The 23,064-nt window shown below is 40.7% G+C and overlaps 4 protein-coding genes across 13 annotated transcripts; 2 read left to right on the top strand and 2 right to left on the bottom strand.

Moving 5' to 3' along the window:
* The first annotated feature begins 481 nt into the window (after positions 1-481).
* LOC100114151 (CCHC-type zinc finger protein CG3800) lies at positions 482-7,233 on the top strand. 5 transcript variants are annotated; one of them, XM_001607210.6, is made up of 3 exons: positions 482-735; positions 2,765-3,014; positions 3,310-6,184. In XM_001607210.6, exons 2-3 carry the CDS (start codon positions 2,772-2,774, stop codon positions 3,532-3,534), a joined length of 468 nt encoding a protein of 155 aa, XP_001607260.1. In that variant the 5' UTR covers positions 482-735; positions 2,765-2,771; the 3' UTR covers positions 3,535-6,184. The 5 variants fall into 5 exon arrangements, with proteins under 5 accessions (XP_001607260.1, XP_003423940.1, XP_001607266.1 ...); XM_003423892.5 differs by having other exon boundaries at positions 555-735; positions 3,289-5,469; XM_001607216.6 differs by lacking the exon at positions 482-735 and adding an exon at positions 1,785-1,941 and having other exon boundaries at positions 3,310-7,233.
* Positions 7,234-7,699: 466 nt separating this feature from the next.
* On the top strand, positions 7,700-10,302 carry LOC100122640 (RING finger protein 37). Its single transcript, XM_001606200.6, has 2 exons — positions 7,700-8,945; positions 9,016-10,302. Exons 1-2 carry the CDS (start codon positions 8,305-8,307, stop codon positions 9,821-9,823), a joined length of 1,449 nt encoding a protein of 482 aa, XP_001606250.2. The 5' UTR covers positions 7,700-8,304; the 3' UTR covers positions 9,824-10,302.
* LOC100114193 (transcription factor BTF3 homolog 4) lies at positions 10,048-12,489 on the bottom strand. Its single transcript, XM_001607273.6, has 4 exons — positions 11,834-12,489; positions 10,939-11,310; positions 10,696-10,822; positions 10,048-10,607 (listed from the first exon to the last, which is right to left on the bottom strand). The coding sequence occupies exons 1-3, from the start codon at positions 11,909-11,911 to the stop codon at positions 10,712-10,714; spliced, it is 561 nt and encodes a 186-aa protein (XP_001607323.1). The 5' UTR covers positions 11,912-12,489; the 3' UTR covers positions 10,048-10,607; positions 10,696-10,711.
* Positions 12,490-13,257: 768 nt separating this feature from the next.
* On the bottom strand, positions 13,258-17,480 carry LOC100122652 (U4/U6.U5 tri-snRNP-associated protein 1). 6 transcript variants are annotated; one of them, XM_016981334.3, is made up of 10 exons: positions 17,144-17,431; positions 16,822-17,055; positions 16,651-16,736; positions 16,056-16,565; positions 15,848-15,979; positions 15,223-15,775; positions 14,878-15,155; positions 14,522-14,802; positions 14,084-14,425; positions 13,258-14,003 (listed from the first exon to the last, which is right to left on the bottom strand). In XM_016981334.3, exons 2-10 carry the CDS (start codon positions 16,985-16,987, stop codon positions 13,976-13,978), a joined length of 2,376 nt encoding a protein of 791 aa, XP_016836823.1. In that variant the 5' UTR covers positions 16,988-17,055; positions 17,144-17,431; the 3' UTR covers positions 13,258-13,975. The 6 variants fall into 6 exon arrangements, with proteins under 6 accessions (XP_016836823.1, XP_032451906.1, XP_016836826.1 ...); XM_032596015.1 differs by having other exon boundaries at positions 13,267-14,003; positions 16,056-16,560; positions 16,822-17,051; positions 17,144-17,405; XM_016981337.3 differs by having other exon boundaries at positions 13,267-14,003; positions 16,056-16,560; positions 17,144-17,405.
* Between the last annotated feature and the right edge of the window lie 5,584 nt (positions 17,481-23,064).

A 23,064-nucleotide genomic window follows, 5' to 3' on the forward strand; every position in this document is an offset into this window, starting at 1 on the left:
CCCAAGTTTGGCAGCCCTACCGCAAAGCGCCCGGGGTCAAAAGAGAAACGCATTCTCGCACGTTTTCGTCCCAAAATTCCCAAACGCCATCGCTTGTGCCCCAAGCAATAATCGCAAAAATAGTCATATCCCTCTCTTTGATTATTCCCATCGAATGCAACGGGAGAAGAATCGAAAAGGGTATTATCGTGTGAACGACGAACGCGCGTGTTTATCGAACGCGCGGCTCGCATGACTCGCCGAGTTTTCTAGCGAGGGGGAAGCTCGGCGTCCGGGCACTTCTGCCAACCTGCACAGCAACATGGCCGCCCGTTCGAACAAACGTTCTTTAAAACGTTAATTCTCCGTCTTTCGACAGTCTGAAAAATGCATCGGCGCGAGTCGTTAATTTATTCCGATTTCTGATCCAAAACAGGCCCAAGCTCAGCCCGAAACGGGGCCGAAAACCGGAAGAAAGGAGGCGTGTCCTGGGCGCTGTTTTGGCGGGCCGTCAGACGGCGCCACGTGACGGGCGGTTGCCCGCGAAGCGAAGGAGCTTCGCCTCGGCTACGTCTGAGGTCCTAGTCCGTGGCCAGCCCCCGGTAAAGCCCGTCGCAGTCGTTCTCGTCCGGTCCGGTCTTTTGCTTCTTGTGGTTGCGGTGTGTGTCTGTCTCCGCAACGTGAAGTCGTTCGAGTCGCTTCGACTCACCTCATCTCTTCGTCCTCATCTTCTCCGCGCCACGGGCTCGAGAAAAGGTAAGCGGATTTTTCACTCTCCATCCATCTCTAAATCCCCGTGAAAAAATTACATCGTGGAATACTCATGGCAGCCGCGCGGGGTGATATGATGATATGCGCAGCCATACACACACACACATACACACTACGTACCGAAAGGGGGTAGAGTCTTCGCTGTCGCGAGGACGCGTCGACGGTATTTTCGTGGCGGCGATCGTCCTCCGCGTGGGTATCCGATCCTCTCGTCGATTTAGCTAGCCTGCGTTATTACGCGTCCGAGTCAGCCTCTTCCCCTCTTCACCCCCCTCTCGCGCGTACGGCACGTACATCGTCGCGTAGTATTTATGCGTGGCCGTCGTTACGACGATACGCGGATGGTTTCGCGGCACTCGAACTCGGAGCCGGACGTTGGGATCGCGGGCAGGCGGAAAGCTTTTTTCGCGCGGAACGCCGTGGACTACGGCGTCACTCCGCCGCGCCGTGTGTACGGATGCCATGTTAGCACGCGACGCCTCGCTCGGCTCTCTCCTCTCTCTCTCTCTCTCAGTCTGCTCGAGAGATGCGTACGGATGCAGGCAGTAAGAGACTTCGCCTTGGCTCGTCGAATCTCCACGTGTTCGACGGCATTTCACGGGGCTTGGATTTCGGGGAACACCTTTGTCCGCTCGAGAAAAATGTACAAGACGGAGGAGAGAGAGAGAGAGAGAGAGAGCGCGCGCGCGCGCGACCGAGATGGAGGATCAGCGCGGCGGCGTGCAGCCACGTTGCTTGGAATCCGGCTTTTTCGCTCGCCTCTCCCTCTCTTTCAACGCACCGCCCGTCTCTCTCTCCCCGCTGCAATTTTACTATATACATATTGTACTCCGAAATCGTAGAAGCTCCGTGTCCGCGGGCAGTCTACCCTTTGGCCGAAAAAAAAGTCTCCTGTTTCCGCGGCGAGAATTACAGGGAAAAAAACACGTGCACGTTTCTTTTTTCCGTGCACGGCTCAGCAGCGGCTCTCTTGCGGGGAAGATGTTTCTTGTCGGGGAGAGAGGAGAGAGAGCGCGCGCGCGCGCGTTTAGTTCGGCTGGCTCTCGCGCTTCGGTTCGTGCGCGCGCGTTGCCGCCGCGCGCCAGAGATGCACACGGTGCCATTTTATATGTACACACCGTTGCGCCCTGCACAGCCAGCCGGACACACTCTCTCACGGATCTCTTCACTCGTCGAAAGCTGTGCACAGAGGTAACGAGAGATATACTCTCGACAGATTTTACATCGTATGTCAAGGGGGAGGCTCGGATAGACAAGCGCGAAAGGTTTGCGATTATTCTCAGCGGCGCGGAAGAGAAGAAGCGTCTGTGTGCGCGTGCTCGCGACGCCTCCCCCGCGTGGGCCCTGTCCGCGTCACTTTACGCTCGTCATTCTAGTACAGGCGGCTTCATAGTCCAAGCGAGCGTATGCGTGTGTGTGTATGGCTGCTGCTGCTGCTGCCTCTTCCTTTCTTTCTCTGTCGGCGACGAAAACTCGCGCGGGGTATTGATTCGTAGCGGCCGGACGCGCGGCGTAGTACAACAGAGAAAGAGAGAGAGTATGCTTCGTGTGTACTCCGTGTAATACGCCGCGGCGCGAGCGGCTGCACGTGTTCTGAAAATTTTCCTCGTAAGCCTCGGGCCGACTCTTTTGAGCGGGACGCGTGAGCAAGGAGAGACTGTATATATGTATTTGACGACTCTGTGGCACGGTCTCTCTCTGGGGAGCTGCTACTGATGCGCTTCTCTACACTGGCTTATCTTTTGGGCTTTTATTGCCCGTGCACGCGTTCGGAATGCGGCGGCAGCTGTTTTACGAAAGCTGGATTGATTTTTTTTTTTTGCCTTTTTAGATTGTCTCATACATTCGCTCAAATTTTTGACATGGGTATTTTTAGTAGCACTCGGGGGGTAGTCCTTGGAAAATTCAATCACTTTGGAGTATCAGGGTTCAAAGATCAATTTTGGTTTCGAGTAGGGAATGAAACTGTTGAGAGATTGCGATGGAGTAATAAATTTGTTGTATTTGCTTCCAGATAAAAAATGAGTTCCAGCGCGTGTTACAAGTGTAACCGAATGGGTCACTTCGCCAGGGAGTGTCCCCAGGGTGGTGCCACTGGTGGCCGAGGAGGAGACCGTCGTGATCGCGATGGAGGTTTTGGCAGGGGCCGTGAAAAGTGCTTCAAGTGCAACCAGTACGGACACTTCGCACGTGAGTGCAAAGAGGACCAGGATCTCTGCTACCGTTGCAACGGAGTTGGACATATTGCAAAAGACTGCCAACAGGTGATTACCAATCCAAATTAGTAGTAACAATAGTCTCATAAATGTCTAAAGATTTCAGTATGTCCATAACTAAATAGCCACACAACTTTTCTACTCTTATTCTTTGATGCATATTTTTTCCTTTATTTACTTTTGTTCTTGCTGTTGTCCGTGAGACAGCGGTGAGCCATGGTTTTTCTTTTCTTTGATTTGAGACATTTTGTTTGAAAACCTTCTGCAAGCATCCATCCCCCACCAAATAGTAGTACTTGAAAATAATTAAAATAAAACGTAGTTCCAATACACTGGTTACCAGGGACCCGAGATGAGCTGTTACAACTGCAACAAAACCGGACACATGGCTCGCAGTTGCCCAGAGAGCGGAAACGACTCGGGCCGCTTCAACATGCAAAGCTGCTACACCTGCAACAAAACGGGACACATCGCGCGCAACTGTCCCGAGGGCGGCGGCAAGACCTGCTACATTTGCCACAAGACCGGTCACATAAGCCGGGAGTGCGACCAGGACGACAGGAAGTAGGAGACCGCTGGAATCCGTGCCGCTCGCTTAAACGATAACGACAGTCGTCGTTTACCGTGTCTCGCGCGCGCGCCACTGCCAGGAATTTTGTAGCTAGGTAGGGATGCGAGACACAAGCTATGAGAATGATCTTGAAGCAACAACAGCAACAAAAATCCATCTCTCTCCGATGCTCCCAAGACTCCTGGACCAGTTCCTCCGTCTCTCATTATTCTCTCAATGCCCATTCCCACCCACCCGCCCCAATCCGCCCTCGTCCAAAATCCCATTTCCCCAAGTTCATATTTTCTTCAGCAACAAGAGAAAGAATAACATCAGAACCCTCATGCGATTCCTGTAATTTGTTCGCGCACGACTCGTGCACTCGAGTCGTGTTCTCTATATATAAATGAGCGTCCGAGTTTTTATCTTTGTTAATTCTCTTTCTTTGAGATTTTTCCGATAAGCAGGTAGCCCCCTTCTCTTCATGCGTGTGCGCGCGCACAATACATTTACACATCTAAAAGGATTAAGTGGATACCGGAGCTCTCTCTCTCTCTTTCTCTTATATCTTTTTATTCACACGTCTTTAGTTATTTTTCGTCGTTTACTTTGCCGGTTGATCTGTCAATTTTTTTGACTGATGATTGCAGTTGACTTGCAGTTGCAACGATGATTATCTAGGAGGAAAATCATTTTTTACAACTTTGACTAGAAATATCGAAAATTTGGAATCAAAGAAAAATATTGTAAGGTGTGTTCTGAGAAATAAAGAAAATCATTTTTCTAATAGATAATTATTTGTTCTATTTTAATGTACTGATAATTATATTCTTTTTTGAGTAAACTGTAAGCACTGGCGTTGGCAATGCATGATGATACAATGTTTACAGGTGAATCTCCGGGAGCCACTTAAGTAAGAAATTAAAAAAAAAAAATAATAATAAGTAAAGTAAAAAAAAGTAAAGGCATACCGTGTACGTGCAATAATTTCACGTACTCGGATTATTAATGATGTAATAATATTGTAACGTTCGATTTAAAACTGTAGCGCTTAGAATGAAAAAAACCAAGTCCTTGGGATTGCCCCCTTACCTTTCCCCCTCAATACCTTCTCCTGATACCGTGACCTTATCCACGGAATAATTATTCTGTATTCCCCATCATATTTTCTTTTGTACGATGCAAGGTGTTTGGATAGCTAAGTTAGGAAACGAGAAAGACACGAGATGATGACACATTGACAACGAAAGTGAGCGAAGTCGAACGAGCTATAATTTTTGAATTATAACTTAGTCAAAAAAGCTTATGTCCATTGTCGGTAATGGAGCTCGTTTTAATTTTGTTTTTATTTAGTACAAAATGACAGATAACACGTGACTTGCGAAATCTGATAATTTCCTCTTCTTTTTTTCTTTTAATTGCTCGATGGCGCGCGTTTATTAAAGAATTAATTAATTAATAATTATTATTATTATATCTATGCATCTTGTATCAGATAATGTCTCTCTTCGTTCTAGAGAGAATGTCGTTCCAGTTTCCCTCTATCTCTTCTCTTATATAAAGCTCAGTAGTTGTTTAAAGCTGACGAAATTCGGAAGTATAAGATGATTAAACAGAAAAGAAAATAATGCGAGAGCGCACGAGTTGTGCGTCGGCCCTATAGATGTGGAAGAAAGAAACGCGCGCTAATGTAAACGTTAGGGTATATACAGAAAATAAGGGTCCGCAGTTGAAAGCTCGTAAGAATGTAATGAGATTGTACTGTAATGGAGAGCGGAAGCATTTTTTTCTAGCTGCTGCAAGCGAGCTAGCAGGTCATTAGATCCAGTGTAACAATATCTCGAGTGTGTTTGTAAATGAAGCCACATTATGGTCGTGAGGCTGAATGTTGGGTCCAATCGAAGTGAAGGTGTATTTTTTTTTTCATTAAAATCCCATTTTTTCGACAAAACATCTCTGACAATAGTTTTTTGTTTCCTTATTACTTATATCTCACTCACTCTTGGCGATTTCTGTGATTTTCATCGTGATGATATATGGCATGTAGATGATGACTGTGTACATATTTCTCACATTCTGTGTATACTCATGATCAAATTCATTGCAGTCGCTGAAGATATGTCTCGTGTGTGTGTGTGTGTGTGTGTGTATACCATCGACACATCTCTGTAATACTTATACTACTTAGATCTATAAATGTGAGTATCTACTGTGTATGCATCATTTCAGGCTTATATTTTGACAGTGTGTTTTGCAAACAAGATATAAAATACCATTGCCGATGTGACGACGACGACGACGACGACGACGACGCTGATGACGAGTTCTCATTACATTTTTACAGTTGAGAGTAAATAATTCCTTATTACTACATCGCATTTAAGTACGTGCATATATACATGCAGGAGCTGTATTTTGTATTGTAAAAAGTTAGATATACTGTGGTCGTTGCTGGTGACTGATGCCGATTTGTGTACACCTTTTTTTACATGTATAAAATTGTACAGAAACTTATAGATCCACATCACACAAGGAATGCCATCTATAGATTCCCGTACACTTTTGTATGTTATTTTGTAGGGTAACAATTTTTCCTCTTACGTTTTCTCTCATTCAGACTGATGTACCGCACTCGTTTTCATCCAACGCAAAAAAAAAAAAAAAAAAACGACGAAAGATATAAGTATAAAAGATGAAGAATAAAAAAGGAAACATGACGATGAACTTTTCGCTATATAGTGACGACGTGTGATATTTTGTATTTTTTACAAAATAATATTTACTTATTTATCGACGGTCGCACAGGAGAATCAAATTTGTAGATACTTAACGATTATGATAAAACTATGTTACTTATAAATGCAATCAGGATGATAATACATGATGCGTATGCGCGACGATGAAAAGGCGCGCGTACAGTGTGGTATATTTTTACAGAATAGATAACGATTCGTTGAAATGGGGAGTGAAGTAATAATAGCAGGTAGAAGGTGGAAGCAGCTGCAGCAGAAAGCGAGAAAGAACCGCGATGAGGACGATAATGGGGCAACCGCCTTATTTTTTTGACTGAAATCACTTGTGATGTAAAAGTTTCGCGCGACGAGTGTGTTTATTGCATATAGACTCTCAACCATATAAGTGTGCGTGACTGATGATTATAAAAAACAAAAGAGTTGATAAAATAATGGTCCTGCGTTTATGCATGATGGGGTTTCGCATGCACACATAAGTTGAGTGCATTTTTATAAGTCCTCTAATCTAAACGAGAAAGACACGATAAATGGATAAAAAAAATAGCGACGACGACGAAAAAAAAAAAGAAACGTGGAGGATGACGATGTGTAACGTTACTTGTGCGTGGTAATCTAAGTCAGTGTTTTAACCAGCAGCGACAATGCGTATAGTATATTGTACAAAAGTCGGGAAGCCCAATAATCGCACACACACTAACACTGCTTCTAATATGCACACTTGATCTCATTTATTGTAGAACTGAGGATTGCGCGACTTGCATTTAAAACTAATATAGAACTTTAGCGTCGATTTTGTTACGAGAGGACAGAGAAGGAATACAGTATAAAAATTTAGCTTACACAGCGCGACAGCCAGATACGAGCTTTTAACGCATGTCACACGCATCAACGGGCTCCTGTACTTTTGTCGACTTTGCATGACTTTAGTACGAATGTTGTAAAAAAAAAAAAGAGAAAAAAATTACGACTGCTACGGTGTGTATTTGATCAATTGGCGATCGGTATATGAACACAGCCGGTCGAGACGCTCGACTCGATCTCCAAATCTATTGATATAATAATTGAGGGAATAAAAAGAAATAACATAAATGAATGACGAAGAAAATGAGGACGAAGAGGAAGGAAAAAGTAATCTACAAGTATAACGATGATGGACTATTCAAAGTTATTATGTTTTTGAAACTGAATTTTTGAAATAGAGATAACGCGTACGATGAGGCAGACACTCGACTTTGTCTTATTTCTATAACATGGCTTTATTATACCCATACCACCTCTTTATAATTTGAGAGAAGAAGAAAAAACTTACTCGTTTCTATACCTTTGTTATTCTGATGTCTATGACAGTGAGCTTTTGTCGTGTATAAATTGAAGCGTAGTACACATTGGTATAATAAATAGGGCACCTTCGCGTTGCGAATTGTGCTTGAAAAGGAGGAGATCTTTTTCAATATTCTTTTCTAACTGTTCTGTGTGTCTTATTTCCCAATTTATCGACTCTTATAGTTTTTATTCGTTTTAACCTTAGTTCTTTTCATTTGATTTTGTATTGTCCAATATTGTTAATTTATGAACTCAGGTTTTCCGTTTTCCATTTTCTAAAGAGCTTAATTGACTCTATGTTTTCATCAAATACGTTTGTAAACACAGACGAGCTATTATCAACAGTTTTTTTTTTTTTTTTTTTAAGCATTCCATATATCAACAGGTACGCGTATAATCAAAAATATGATTAGACGTATCTCAAATTTATGATAAAAATGAGTTTAGTTTCGAAAAATCCGTGGTGGGGACGATGGTTTCGTTCCCGATGATATTTGCGCCAACGTATTACCTCTGCTAACCATCATATGGTTCTCTCTCAAGTCGTGCAAGTGAGAGAGAGAGAGAGAGAGACGGAAGATAGCACAGACGTGGACAAACAAAAAAAATGAACATTCCAAACATGACGAGTAAATGAATAAACGTGAAAATTTATCGAAACAAACGGATCTAATGAAGAGATCGAAGCCTTGACTCAGTAATTTTGTAAATAATGCTCGTCAATTTTTGTGATAAATGCCTAAGAACGGATGTAACTTGCAGCACAGTCAGCACTGAAGGTTATGAAGTAACAAATCTTGTAAATAATTCGGATAAGGGTTTTTTGGCGTACGCCTGCATCAAGCCTCCGGTAACCATAGACTTTGTCTTCATCTGTAACGTACAAATAAGTCACGTCATCGTGTGGCCTCAAATCGGAGCGCAAAAATCAAGTGGATTTCAGCTGTCCGTCAAAACGTCGGATGTCAAGAACCAGCCGTTCACAGACGTTTCAACTGCTTTCTTGCAGAAAGAACAGTCAGGAGTGTTGTTCTACAGAAGGGATATCTCTTATCACACTGACATTGATGTACCTCCAAATTTTGCTCAGCGTTACGTAAAGGCATTGAATATTGTAAATTATGCAAATACGCTGCGGCTCAGCATTCTCAAGACTGAAAACTCAGTACCTGCACTTGGCAAGATTGAAATTTGGGGTAGAGTGGCTTCAAAATGTGCAAAAGATATTTCCATGAACGTCAATGCTCTTTGGCTGAACCGGTTTAATAGTAAACCTGCTACTGCGAGTTCTTCGGATGATGCAGTCGCCGTGGACGACAATAAGAAACAGGAAGAATCTAAGGAAGAATGGAGGTAAATATTTCACATTTAATCTACTTATTTGCAATTGAAAATTACTCAACTTGTATATTCACTGATTTAGAGCAAACATAGAGAAAAATTTGTTAAAAGTGCCAGAGGACTTCCTGGATCCTATAACTTGTGAAATAATGACTCAGCCAATCATTCTTCCAAGTGGCAAAATAATCGATCAAAAAACTTTAGAGAGGCATGGACACAATGAAGCTATATGGGGTAGACCTGTTTCGGATCCATTCACAGGAATACGCTTTAGTGATAATCGCAAACCTTTAGCTGCAGTTCCCCTCAAAGCAAGGATAGACATGTTCTTGCTGGAGCACAGTAATGATGAGGCGATAAAGAAGCTACCAAGAGTATTGGGTTCAAAATTTATGCAACAGGCTAATAGTGTAAATGTAATAAATTGTATATCTGCAAATCTTGTAAATAATATAAATACTGTAAATACTGTTAAAAATAATGCTAATGGTCTGAAAAGAACTTTGCCAAGAGAAGAAAATAGTACAAATACTACTGTCAAGAGAGCATTTCATGGACATTCATTGCCATTGGTATCTCTTAGAAGTTCTGGTGTATGTGCTAAAAGATCTACAGGAAAAACTACAAGTTCAGCTGTTTCAATAAGCAGAACTGTTAATAAAGAAGAAATTGTTAAGCAAAATGCTGCCATTGAAGAAAAGTTGAATTCGAATATTCAAGTTGGTGCTATGCCAACTTGCAAATGTTGTTCTGAGAAAATATTTTATAAATTGCCTTGTGAACATATAATATGTAGGAAAGCATTGTTGTCACTAGAAAAAAATCAATGTACCATGTGCCAGTCAGAATTCAAAACAAGTGATCCACAAAGGTTTCATTTATGTAATTAGTATAATTAAAAAATTCATTTTTGTATTTGATGTATCGAAAGTAATTTATTAAAATTAAACTTCGTTTTTTACATAAAAACCAGCAATGTGAATTAATATTTCAGTGATTACATCATCCATTTTCTTAATCAATATTTTAAGCATAATTATGTTAATAAAGTAACAAAAGAGAAAAATGTTTTAGTAGTCACTGGGGATTTTAAAATTATGTTCAAAATACATTCTTAGATAACTATTTTTTTGCTTTCTTTTGACTACTAATAGACTTTTATAACATTAATTACTACAAGATCAGGTGGCCAAGTATGTTATCAGATTTTTATCACATTCTATAGTTAATTTATGTTTGTGACTAAAATCGCATGTTTTTTGCAAGCTTATTTCTCTTGCTCACTTTATACCTCTAATGACTTCTGTTGTCTCTTTCCTCGAATATGTTTTTACAAGTATATGCGAATCAAAAAAAAAAAAAAAATGCCATGAAGGGAATGAAATTTGTTTTATGCAACAAAGGTATTTAAATGATTATAATGTCGAGTAAGACCATGACGGACATTATTTGCAGTAGAAATGCCATCCATCAACAATCCTTTTCTCGCATTTTTATTATAACCATCATTCTTCATAATATAATGTTTTAAGCTATCTCGATCGTGTTTAACATTTGTAATGTCAATATAAATGTGATTTTTTGTTTCGTTTGTAGATTATAACGAATCCTTCCTTTAGCGTGTTACTGTGTACCTCCTAGCTCATTGCCGAGAGCCGTATCGCCTTTTAAAATCTGTAATCAAAAAGAAATCCTCAGTTTATATATCGTACTATATTGATACGAAATTTTGACATGTTATATAACAACAACAATCTCTCACCTGCAGGTTGTTGTTATTAAACTTCTTGCTTGGCCAGCGGGGCGTCTTTTGATTCCTCCGTGACTTTTGCAGTCTCTTTCTTGTCTTCAGCTACAAGAGCCTCATCAGCTTCCTTCTTCAGTGCAACCTTGAGAATAGAAAGTAAGGCAGAGTTTAGAATTTGATTAAGTCCCAAGGAAACACACGAATGACAAAGCACTCAAAGACATTTGAGAGCAGTGTGATATTTTATTCTATATTTACCTCCTCTTTGCTAGCCTCGTCGAAGTTCTCCACCAGGTCAGGCACTTCGTCATCCTCCTCAAGGGCAGCCTTGCTGACTCCGCTACCAGCCACAGTGCTGGCCAACCGCTTCAGCTGGGTCAGACCTTCAGGGCCAAGTTGACTCAGAATACCAGGAAGCATTTCTGTGATTTGTTTGTTTTCGCCATGGCCGGTGATGGCAAAGGTATTCGCCGACAGACTGGCTTGTGCTTTGGGGTTGTTGAAGTGGATGACAGTTCCATCATCCTTGATCATGTTTACCTCCTCGATGCCGGGAATAGTGTTCACCGACAGTTTCTTCAGACAGCTCTGGAGCTTCTTGTCATCTGTGGCGTTGGTGGTGTGCACGACCTTGGGAACATCGAAAAGAGATTATAGCCACCAAAATACAGTGTTGACAGGCAAATTGTTTATCGAATATAACTTTGACAAGTAACTCTACGTAATGTTGCAAATTTAACAACTAATTAACCAGAATAAATAAAGATATTTCGCAACAATCCTTATTTGTATACGCAGTTTTGCATCAAATTTGTATAATAACACTTTAACAACACGAGAAAAAGGGTAAAAAATGCTCTAAAACAAGTCGGAGTAAAAATAGATTCTCATAATAGGTCTGAGTGCAAAGTACAGACCATCGGGAATTCGGAGCCTCGTTTCCGTTCGATAAAGAACGAAAGCACAAACAGCGAAAAAAGCGTTCTATTTTACGACGTCTCATAGTGCAAAAGTTGCAAAATCGTGGCAAATCAGGCCTAAAATGGTGCGAAACGGAAGCGAGATAAAAACACGCGGGCGGCGCGGGCTGCGATGCACGCCAAGGCTCGTTCTATTCGTTACGCGGTCTCACGAGTATGTATCGCACTCTCACCTTCTTCTTACGACGGGGTGTACCCTTGCCTCCAATTCGCACTTGAGCCTGGAGCTTCTTCAGCTTCTCGGGATTCATGATGATGTCTAGGTGACGAGGAACAAGCTTCGACTGGACTAGCGCGAGGAAAAAGCACACGATGCGACGAGACGCACGAAGAAGGAGGCAGGCAGCACAGTTGCGCGGATAAAGGGCGACTCGGTACGATGTGCGCGGCACCGGCGATCAGAGAGAGAGAGCCAAACACGTGCTCCGTCGTTGGGCCGAGAGAGCGCCGAGAGAACACACAGGAAAATGGAAGTATTCGTATGCGCGCTCATGCAGACCAATGCTTCGGCCGCGCAGGTCGTCGCGATGAGTCAAAGTTTCCGGTTTTTAAGGCGCGGTTGCGTGGTTTTTTTTTCGAGTCGCGTGACTCGATCGTGGAAACTCAATTTAACGATTTACCATGGTTGACGAGTTGCCGCAATCGATCGCATATTGATCTACGAAGTCTGTATAAGTTGGCAGACTGATTGGAAAAATATTGATAATGGATAACGCGATGACTCGAGGATTCCCGCGATAGAGTTAACAAAGTCACGTGGTCGCTTCTACGTGACGCCGCCTTAAACGGCCTCGAAATGTGATCGTGTATTTTTGAGAGGTTAGATTCGCGAATGAAGCGTGATAGATCACAATGCGCAAATTCGCTTTTTTCGAATAAATTGGGGATGTTTCGAGTTCGTTAATCCTTTGGCGAATTTTGGGGCAGAATTACGGCGAAAACATGCTTCAAAACGGTTTTAACGCCGAAATGTGTAAAAAAAATTTTGGTCTCTCGCTTGATCGGTGCAGTCTCGGCGGGGCTCTCTATATTTATATTTCCTCAACGGGAGTCGGGGATCTAAATTATCTAGGTATCTCTTTGTAAACCACAGTGAAAAAACCACACTGAATAATAACACCATTTTTGGAAGTTATATCGATGGTGCGTTGAGATGCCGGATGTGGAAAAGGTTGAATGGTTTCGTATTCCCAAAACCATAAAATTTATACTTTTGAAGGAAATGATAAAAATTGTTAGCTAATGAATTTAACATAATTTTCATCCATCGGTGCTGACTTTGCGGCAATCGTCATATTATCATTAATCATTAAATCAATTAAATTTTAATTTTTTGAAGAATTTCTGTTCAGAATTTGAATAAATTTGAATTTGATTAATGCGTTAGAACGCATATATTTATTATATTATAGGAACAAGTTTTCAAAAATTTGATTTTCATTGTGTAGGTATTACGCGTTAGTTTATAAAGACGCGCATTAAAGTATAATAAACTGATACACGCCTTTTTTTAACATATCTTCTTCCATCAAAATTAATGTAAAAGATACGTTAAAGATAAAGGAAGGAATGTGATGATAAAAAATCAACAAATCACTTGTTTGAATGCGATTATCAGATCAATTTTACGCTTGATAATGTATTGTTTTTATACTTATATTCAAATATTCCACCAGTGTCCCTCAATGATGTAATAGCCCTAAGGCTTCTAACATACCTGGAAATATGAGTCATATCAGGATGACTCTACTTTTTTTGGTTAAAACCAATACTTTTTTTTCTGTATTATCATAAGGCCCACAAGTTTTTTTAGAATTATTATTATAACATTTTTTGTTGAGCGCGTTAAATATACCTAAAACACATTACATTTATAGGAACCTTTCATTCATTATTTCATTTCGTATATACAATTTTATCCGCGTCGTTTAAAACATTACACCTCTTTATTTACCATCAAATTTTCTTAATAACATCGAAACAATAATGAATTCTTTCTACATTTTTCGTCAGTCGATATTTAACCAAGTATCGAAAATATGTATGCTTTATAATAAGTAAGAGCTTTCAAACAAATCAAAAGCTCTTGCAAAGGCATAACAAACGGTATTTCTTGCAATTTACATGTTCAATTTTTTTTTTTTTTGATTAAATACTCTATGGAGATTCCGAACTTTTTTATATTTCACATTTCCGACTGTAGAATTGCAATTTCAAACAATAAATGAAAATACGTCAAAATTATAATTGATAGAATAAACTATTTATATAGTTTATCATACATGTAAACAAAAAATATAATATGTACAATTTTTTCAATTTTTACTTTTCGAAATACTAGCCCTGAAACAAATATAAAGTATTAGTTACATATTATTACAAAAATAGCAATTCAAATTAGAATTTAAGAGGTGTTTACGTACGTTTGCATGTGCTTACTACCACTTAGGAGGATGAAGGGTGATTGTGTTTCTTTCTGTTTGGCTTGCAAAAGATTCAATGTGCCTAATGGTGTATCCGTTGAAGACATTCTCTTCATTAATATCTCTTGTTCTGCTTTTTTCATTCGCTTTTCAACCTTATTTTTACCCGGACCTTTGCCATGAAATTTATGCGATAAATACCGGAATGCTTCTTTAGCATTTAAAATATGGCCATCATCATCTATATAGTCCAATTTCACGTTGGGTCTGAATCCATCTTTTTCTTTGAAATCTGACGTTGGTCCACTAAACCTGTCTCTTCGCCCGAATTTGTCATCATCACTAAAATCAAATAGATTCAAGATTCATCCAGTTTTTGTAACATGCAATTGCAAGAATCCCATAGTAACTGAAAACTGAAAAGAATTAATAACGTACCCGTATGTCTTATCTTCTATGGAATAATTCTGCGCTTTTAGGTGAGCAAATCTTGATGCAGAGGGACGATTACTATCTTCTTTTTGAAGATATCCTTTACTCATTGCCAATTTTAATGCTCCCCCAACTCCTTGATCAAGGGATGGTTCGGCATCCAAAATTGCCGCTTCCGTTCCGACAGGTATGACAGAGTCATCATCCATTTCTACCGAATTCCAAGCACATTTACCATTCATTTCCTCATCTATGTATTCTTGCTTCACCTCGCTCATTTCGAAATCCTATTAAAGTAATTGATCATATTTTTATTTTGTTTTACATCTTTCTTTTCATATATTTTTTAAACGAAACCATACCATTAATTCTTGATGATTTTCATCCCGATTACCCGCCTGACCATAAGTCGGAATATCACCCAGCGTTCGACAAAATTCGGCTGTGGAATTAAGAATGATGTTTCCTGCTGAGTCTGTTTCGCTGGTCATATCTGCTTCTTGCTTCAATGTTAAAGCGATTTGTTCCGGCTTTATCGGTACGACAGGCTCTTTTATTTTTTGCCATTTTTGTTTAATTATTCGTTCAACGTCGCGATCATCTTCCTCTATTTTTACCCCGCTGAGATCTTCTGCGGGTTCTATAAATTAGAATTATTATAAATTTATAAAGAAACATTTGGTATAAGACATATTTTTGTAAATTACCTTCTAAATCATCAATCTCGATAACATTACTTGCGTGCCGACGTCGTCTACTGCCTAAATCTCTTAAGTAATCATTAGTACCAGTTAAAAGATCATCGGCTTTTAAAGTTTTTTTAGTTCGGAACTTTCTTATTTTCTTTTTTGGTTTTTTAAACTTCTCCAGTTCCGATTCATTATAGTAATCGCTAGCTATCTTTGGCTCAGCCAATTGCAAACTTTCTAATCGCTTGTTTGCTAGGCGATTTTTTACCATAGCAACTTGTCTTTCTTTAATTTCTTTGGCATCAACCATGCCAATAGCAAAACTGTCTCGTTTTTCGCCTTCTATTTCTTCATCATATTTATCTAAAACTTTACCAAGAGGCATCCCGTATTCATCGTAATGACTCTCGTCGTAAGCGTCGTATCCTGGCTTTTTGGATTTCACTAGGACGTTCTTCTTATAACGTTCATCATCAATCATATTAACATTTACTAGAACATCGTCTTCTTCTGCTAGGACAGCTTGATCTTTTAGAGTCAATATGACAGAAGCGCCTTCATTGAAATTATTCTAAAATAAACAAATATTATTGAATTTGTACAAAAAAATGTAGAAATTATAGTTATTAAAAAAAGTATTTACCAAACTGTGCTCCACTTTTAGACCCTTCAAGTCTTTGTTTGTGTAAGCATTTTTCAAGTCATTGTGAATATCTTCCTTGACTAAATCACCAATTCCCCCAAACGCTTCATCCATCTGGTCCAACATCTTTGCCTGAAAATTAAAAAATAAATGAAATAAATGTAGATAATATCCTCTTTTCATGGATACAAAGTAATCTTTAACATACTCTTTCTGCTGCCTTTCTTTTTTCTTCTTGGATTTGAGCAAACTTGCTAGCCCATTTCTCAGTGTTGAGATCATCATCGTCACCTTCACCCAATGTTTTAACAGCAGCAAGCGATGATTGAATCTCTCTTTTTTGCTTAGTTATGGCAAGCTTCTCTCTTAGTTTTTCCTGCTTTACTTTTTCAGCTGCATTAACAGCTGGTTTATGCAGGAATTCTCCTAAATCGTCTTTTATAAGATTTGGAGGACCACCCTCTTTTGGACCACTATCGACTTCCAGAGGTTTTAATCCAAGCTTGGCTCTTATCCGATTTGTTTCCTCGATAGACAGTGATTCGTGGGATTTTCGACTTTTTGGTGGTGAAGGGGATCTGCGCTTATTAGGCAACCTTTCTTCTCTGCTTCTATCTTCCCTGTGTTCCCTCCCTCTATCCTCTCTAAGTCTATTGTCTCTAGCTCGTTCTTCTCTAACTCTGTCTTCAAAGCTATAGTCTCTTCTTTCTTCTCTGGACTTATTCGAAACAAAAATTACAATATTTTATGATTCATTATTTCAATCAGAAATTTACAGAAGCATATGACAAATAGTAACTTACAGTTTGATAAATTTCAGGTGGTGGTGGGGTCGACAGGTGTATTGTCCTTGATATCTTTGGTGGCGGTGGAACACCAACGATCTCCACTGCAGATCAATACAATTTCTTAACAAAACTGTAAGTGTTAATTGTGGTGCTGCAAAGTGAAGGATGTAAAGCAAAGTAACTTACCATCACTGTCATAATCCTTGCGATCTTTCTTCTTGTGCTTCTTGTGATGCTTGCAGTGTCTTTCCGTTCTCTCGCGTTCTACCGATACAGATCGGGAGCGACTTCTGTGTCGCTTCTTTTTCGATTCCCGACTTTTTTCGGACTTGTGGCGTTTACTTGATCCCATGTTTGTTATTTACCAAATCGTGTTAGCAAAACTGAATCAATGTTTCCAAGACTCAGCTATGAGACTGGCTTTATTAAAATGCAATTTTGAGAGGTTAGAAAATAAAAAATTTTGCAATAACAAATAATCAGGACTCAGTGGTTTACGTGATCTCACCAAAATAATTTCAAATTTCGAAGCAACAAACAAACTACAAACATATTTACGGATGGCATACAAACCATAAGTCAACTAATAAGGTTATGTCTCATGTTATGTTGTCTTATTTGCAAGTTATTCCTGCAGGTTTTGATATTACCGACCATGCGGGAGCTTTCAACATTCGAACCAGCATATTAAAGCCGGTATAATGCTTCTCTCGTCACCCACAAAACTTGCCTAATACCCACCGGACGTAATTCAATAAACTAAGAAAATTCTTTATATAAATCTAGATTTATCACTAACTATGTCATGTAACTTACGTCCTGTATAGCGTTTGTCGGTAAAAGCTCGCAGTCGCGTCGGTAAGATTCGAAACTGTTTTCTCGGCTGCTATTACACTTGTGTGCTCATCAAATACTTACTCGCACTAGGTATATCACTGCGGACAAACAACTATTTTTTATGCTTATACTCCTAACTAGAAGATATGAGCAGCGTTTTAAATGACGCCTACTCTTATACCTTAATTTTGATGAAAGATGATGCGCGTGCAGCTCTAGTTTGTTCTGCGCGTGTACCGTTAATATTAAGTATAAACTTTACAGTGCTATTTATGAAATTACAAACATTAATTGAATCTCATTTAAACTTCTCGCTGCAAAAAGCAATTTATCAAGGATAATTTATTGAAAATTTGAACTATGAACAACTCCGAGAATGCCATTTGAATTGCACGTGTAGAACGTTTTCAATACACGAAAAGCTTTCACAAAGGGAACAAATATTTTCGCGAATCCCTATACAACCATAGCTTGTCAAAGACTATAAATACTATAATTCTTCAACTCAGCGAAAATATTTTGCAACATGTGTACATTTTTTACCAAAATAAAATATAGACTTGTATAACACGTTACACTCGTGGGAAACTTTCATTATTTTATCCCGCATCAAGTGTTTTCTCCATCGAAAAAATGGTATATACCATCCATCCTTAATAAAATCGAGCCCAATAACCCAAAAACTTGTTTCAACCGTCGCAACTATCAAAGAAGTATCTTCCAATACGTTGGAGCTTTCGAACAAACTCGCAACCAAGGAGAGAGTAGCATCATAAATTCGCCAAAAAGCCGAACGAAAAAAAAAAGGAATTTCTCGTTTTACGAGCAATCACGGTCTTAGCCATGCATTATTCATTCTCATTGATCAGCGAAATTGCCCCTTGGAGGCATTAAAGCTCGCGAAATAAAAAGTTCGAATAATACGCCGGGCCGCCAGAGAATGAGGCTTAAAGAGCGACGTCAACGACGACGAGACGTAAAAGAGAGAGAGAGAGAGAGAGGAAGTTTAAAAGCGAGAACAAACGAAAGAAGGAAAGAATGAAGATAAAGCGCGGCGGGACTTTTGAATATGGTATATAACCGTAACTCGCGCTTTGACTCACTCACTTTTTCTATGGGTTTACTAATTCGCGCGAAGTACGTTTTTCTCTTTCGACACTCGTAATAATACTCTCAGTTCGGTACAGGTGAGTATAAGTACACAAGAGGCCGATTCCGCGCGAAATAACGCAAAATCGAAGCCGTTTTTATTCCCCATCGATTATCGATTAAGCCGGCAAAGAAACGTCGAGCAACCTCGCGAAAATTCATCCATAATCAGCGTACAACGTCGAATCCATTAATCAGTCGCAAACATCGCAAGGTAAACAGCCGCAACCTCCTATCCTATCCGCACAGCTACTTCTATATCGACCTCATCCCACTACGGCCTCTCTGACCTACGGCATATTTTTTTTACGCGATGCTCCCCAAATATTTTCTTTCGATCTTTCGCTTTCCCGAAGTGCATATATATATGTGTATATAGCAGGGGAAAGCGAGTCGTACCTATGCGATGCTCATCGAAAGCGGAGGACGTTTTTTCCGCCACCGAAAATCGCAAGCGTATTGGGTTTTTTAATTAATCAAATTTTAATTAATCAAGATGTCGATACACCGCGCGGAGTTTGCTAATTATTTTGAAAACTTACATGCGCGTGCGCGCGCCCGCCGCGTGTGAAGCATCCGGTGTAATAACTGTGTTTTGTAACTTGTATACTGGCGTAGAAAATCTGAAATTGAATTTTCAAGGTATTCCAAAGTTAGTTGCGTTGCATTAAGTTTTCGACGAAGTTTAAGGTGCTCCCGACGTATTTCTGTGATTTTGGTTATTTTAAGCGATAACGACGTAAAAGCCCGAAATCCCGGTAATAAAAATATTTGTTTCCTCATCTGAAAGCCTTGGTATTTATCAATCCGAGACAAAAACACCGCGACTCCATTAGCGACGCTTCGGCACAACCCCTGGAATCACAACCTTCTAATATACTCATATTCGAAGACGCAGACACTCCACGCGGTGTCTTATAAATATTTACTATAATTGAAAGCAAACGACGCGTACACACATCAGCGGAGGAAAAAGGAAACCCGAACGAAAATAAAACTGACGATATGTTTGTTCTGGCCGATTTATCATAACTCATTTACGGCGCCGGCTACTCTTCTTCGGACACGTATGTGATTCTAAAAGCTCAGAGCTATTAATAAGCTCGCGAGCTTTAACGGCGCGCGTGTCCTGAAAGAAAAATCGAGTGCGCGCGCGGCAGTTGTATATAATTATTCTGTTATTATTTTGTACTTTAATCATCGTGACCTATATTTTATTCAGATAAGAATTTTTCCTCTCAATCGCTTTGACTTTGAAGCTGCGCGATCTATCTCGATCGATTAATTATTCGAGCTTTTTTTTTTTCTACAACACACCGAAACAGCAGGATCGCGAGTCGTAATTACCATCGGGCTCTAAACTTTCAAAGAGACCTTGCAGCATAATTTATAAATCCTGGAAACTATTTGAATAATTTATTCTTTTTCAACAAACTCGTATGTTGGTTTTCGAGATTGCGAATTCAGACTCCGAGAAATTCGTGCCTCGCGTTTTACACGCGGTTGATTCAGCCCTAAAATATTCGTCACTGTAGAATTTTCACAATTTTCCCCCTAAATTTCGCGCGAACAATTAATTATTCCTTTTACTCGCGCCTCCGGTCGCTACACCATGCCGCACCGCTGAAAAACTCCGGCTGCAGCAATTTCCGTAATTCCCAGAAGCGACTGCGGAACGAGAAACGAGAGAAAAAAACAGCGACACGAGAGTGGAAACAATCAAGAAAAGCGTGGAGGCGGTGTAAAAGCGCATAAATTTTCTTCGAAAGGTCGCGCACGAGATATCGCGATTATCGTGGCGTTAATTATACAGCCCACTCTATGCGTGTGTATGTACGAAGCGCAGCAGGTGACATACATCGCTCTGCGATTTCGATAATTATTATTTCTCCTTTTGCACTACATATTTCATGTAGGCATATAAACTTATATATATATATAAAATTCGACTTTGATAATCGTACGCAAATTTCATCGGTAATTTGGCTAACGCCGCTCTGTATTATATAGTCGCGCGGTATAAAATTTAACTTTAAAATTCTTCGAGAGTGCACACGGGCCGAAAGTGCAGAGGTTGACGTTCTGGAAAATTAGTAGCTCGAGTTACGAAATAATTATACCTATGTAAGTAAGTTCACGCTGGAGCTGCGGGGGTCATAATGAAGCTTCTACTTCTTCTTCTTCTTCTTCTTCTTCTTCTACTACTACTACTTCCAAACTAAAACTCCAAAGTGTAGTAGTTATAGCTATATACTCGAAAGTTGCCGATGATAAAAGCCATCCGACGAGGTAAATAAATCTCTCGATCAATTTTTTTGCCAGATGGAGTTTCTCTCGAGTTACAGATCTGCAGGTAAAAGCATACGCGTCGTCAGGTACACATATATGTATCACATCTATACGGTACCTATATAGGCACTCGCGACTCCTTCGACTAGTACGCTCGCGAGCTTCTCTCAGCTCGTCATTAGTCCTGGGAATCCGAAGATTGTGCTGCGCATACTCTCCGGAGAGTAAGTTTCTACTGCTGCGGAGCTACGTCGATTGCCATTCAGAATTCGAGTCTGCCTTACATCGATACGTACGGCAGTTTGGATTTACGAGCTGCGCGATAATCGATAATATATAGTTGTTGATTTGTCGACATCGAAAAAAGGCTTCTGCCGCAGTAATAGCACGAGCGGTTCAACAAGGCTGTCTTGTAGATGTATATAGATTCGCCGGGAAGTGAGAAAATTCAAGCCCAGCTTCCGCAATTATTTTTCAATCGAGATAATTAACATCCCCCAATCACTGGGCATTAAATACCGAGCTCCATATACGCTCGCACTATATTTCAAATTTCGAGAGTATCCAAGCTGAGACAGCCCGCGGCGTCGGCTATGGATTGAGCCTGGAATTAGATCCACGCGTGCTCCGCGTGTAACGTAATGTCTATGCTCAAAGAAAAAAATTCGATCTTCCATCAATTCCCTCTTTAATCGAAATCCGCGTGCTAATTCGAGGCCACTTCGCGGAGAAGCCGCACGTGCGCTGCAAGCGCGTATATAGGATGAAGCAGCGAGTAATTATACCGAAAGGGCCGCCGCGGTTGCGGCAAAAAAGGAGCTCGATTTTTTTCCCGCAACTCGTCCCTCGCGTCGACCGCACAAGAAGGGGGAAGAAGAGACGCGAGAGAGATTGATTCTCATGGAGGCAGAGATTGGGGACTTTAATTGATGGAGTTTTGATTTGGGACACGAAGCTATATAAGAGTAGAGATAGTCGATTGCACGCGTCGCTTGTTTTGACCTCTCTGCATGACTGCGCCGCACGGGATTACCCCGCGCTGATAGCCGTTTAATGCGCGTCACGGCCTATACTCGTACAGATGATGCTCGAAAAAAAAAAGAAGAAGAAGAAGCTCTCGATGATACACGCACACCCGCGACACTTTCAATCCGTTCCGATGATTTATTCGGCGGAGCTTCTGTTGACGAAAAGTTTGCGGGTAAATATTGGCACTTCCGGCAAGCCGGTAATTGCTTTCTCTCTATAGACGTCGCTTGTAATAACGCCGCGTATATAAAGAGCGCGTTACGAGCTGGAACTATTAATCCCGAAAACTGCTGTTTTAAATTCCCCGCGCTCGCAAGCTCGCGGCCGCGAATAAACAATTTTTCACGACTTGCGCGCTGCAAGTTTTAAAATCACTTTTAGTCGGCCCGAACTCGCGGGAAAGTATAAAGAGCGAGCTTCTTACTTTAAGACCTTAAGCGGCAAAGTATGAATCCGGAATTCGCTCAACGGCCGTGCCGCTACGCAGGGACTAAAATTATTCGCGCTCTCGCGCGATTTTCGAAAAACACGCGCGACGAGCTTGCGGCAAGGACACGTTCGAAACTCAAGGATTTTCTCTCTTTGCGCTCGACATTGAAGTCACTTCACTTCTCTCTGTGTAATGCTGCTTCTATGTATAGAAAAGGGGAAAAGACGCGTGTATAGGTACTGGAGATAGAGTAGAGAAAAGTGATGGATTTGTCGCGTGCGACCATACGGCCGGAGGACGATTAATTTTCGACGCTATAGCGTCGCGGTTTACGCCGTAGTATTAAACGCATAAATAAGAATTACGAGGCGACTCGAGGGCCCGTTTTACGATCGCGTTGTATATATATATATATATATATATATACATGTACACACCTACACGCTAGTTGTAAAGCCCGCGAAGGTGTGTGTGTGTGTGTGTGTCGGTATTTTAGTGCTCGGCAGCGCGACGGCTATACGTCGCTGGCGGCAAAGTTTGATGAAACTAAAGTATTCGCTCTCTCAAGTACAAATTCGCCGAGAGATGTTTGCACGCTCGCCGGCCAAAATGTTTGGTCAAGTTAACCGAGTGCTCAGGAGGGAATTCCTATAATGGAATTTCGAATTTGCTTAGTGGGTGTGTGTGTGTGCGTG

The sequence above is a fragment of the Nasonia vitripennis genome, chromosome 1, assembly GCF_009193385.2.
Source record: "Nasonia vitripennis strain AsymCx chromosome 1, Nvit_psr_1.1, whole genome shotgun sequence".
In the NCBI taxonomy this organism is placed as follows: Eukaryota; Metazoa; Arthropoda; class Insecta; order Hymenoptera; family Pteromalidae; genus Nasonia; species Nasonia vitripennis.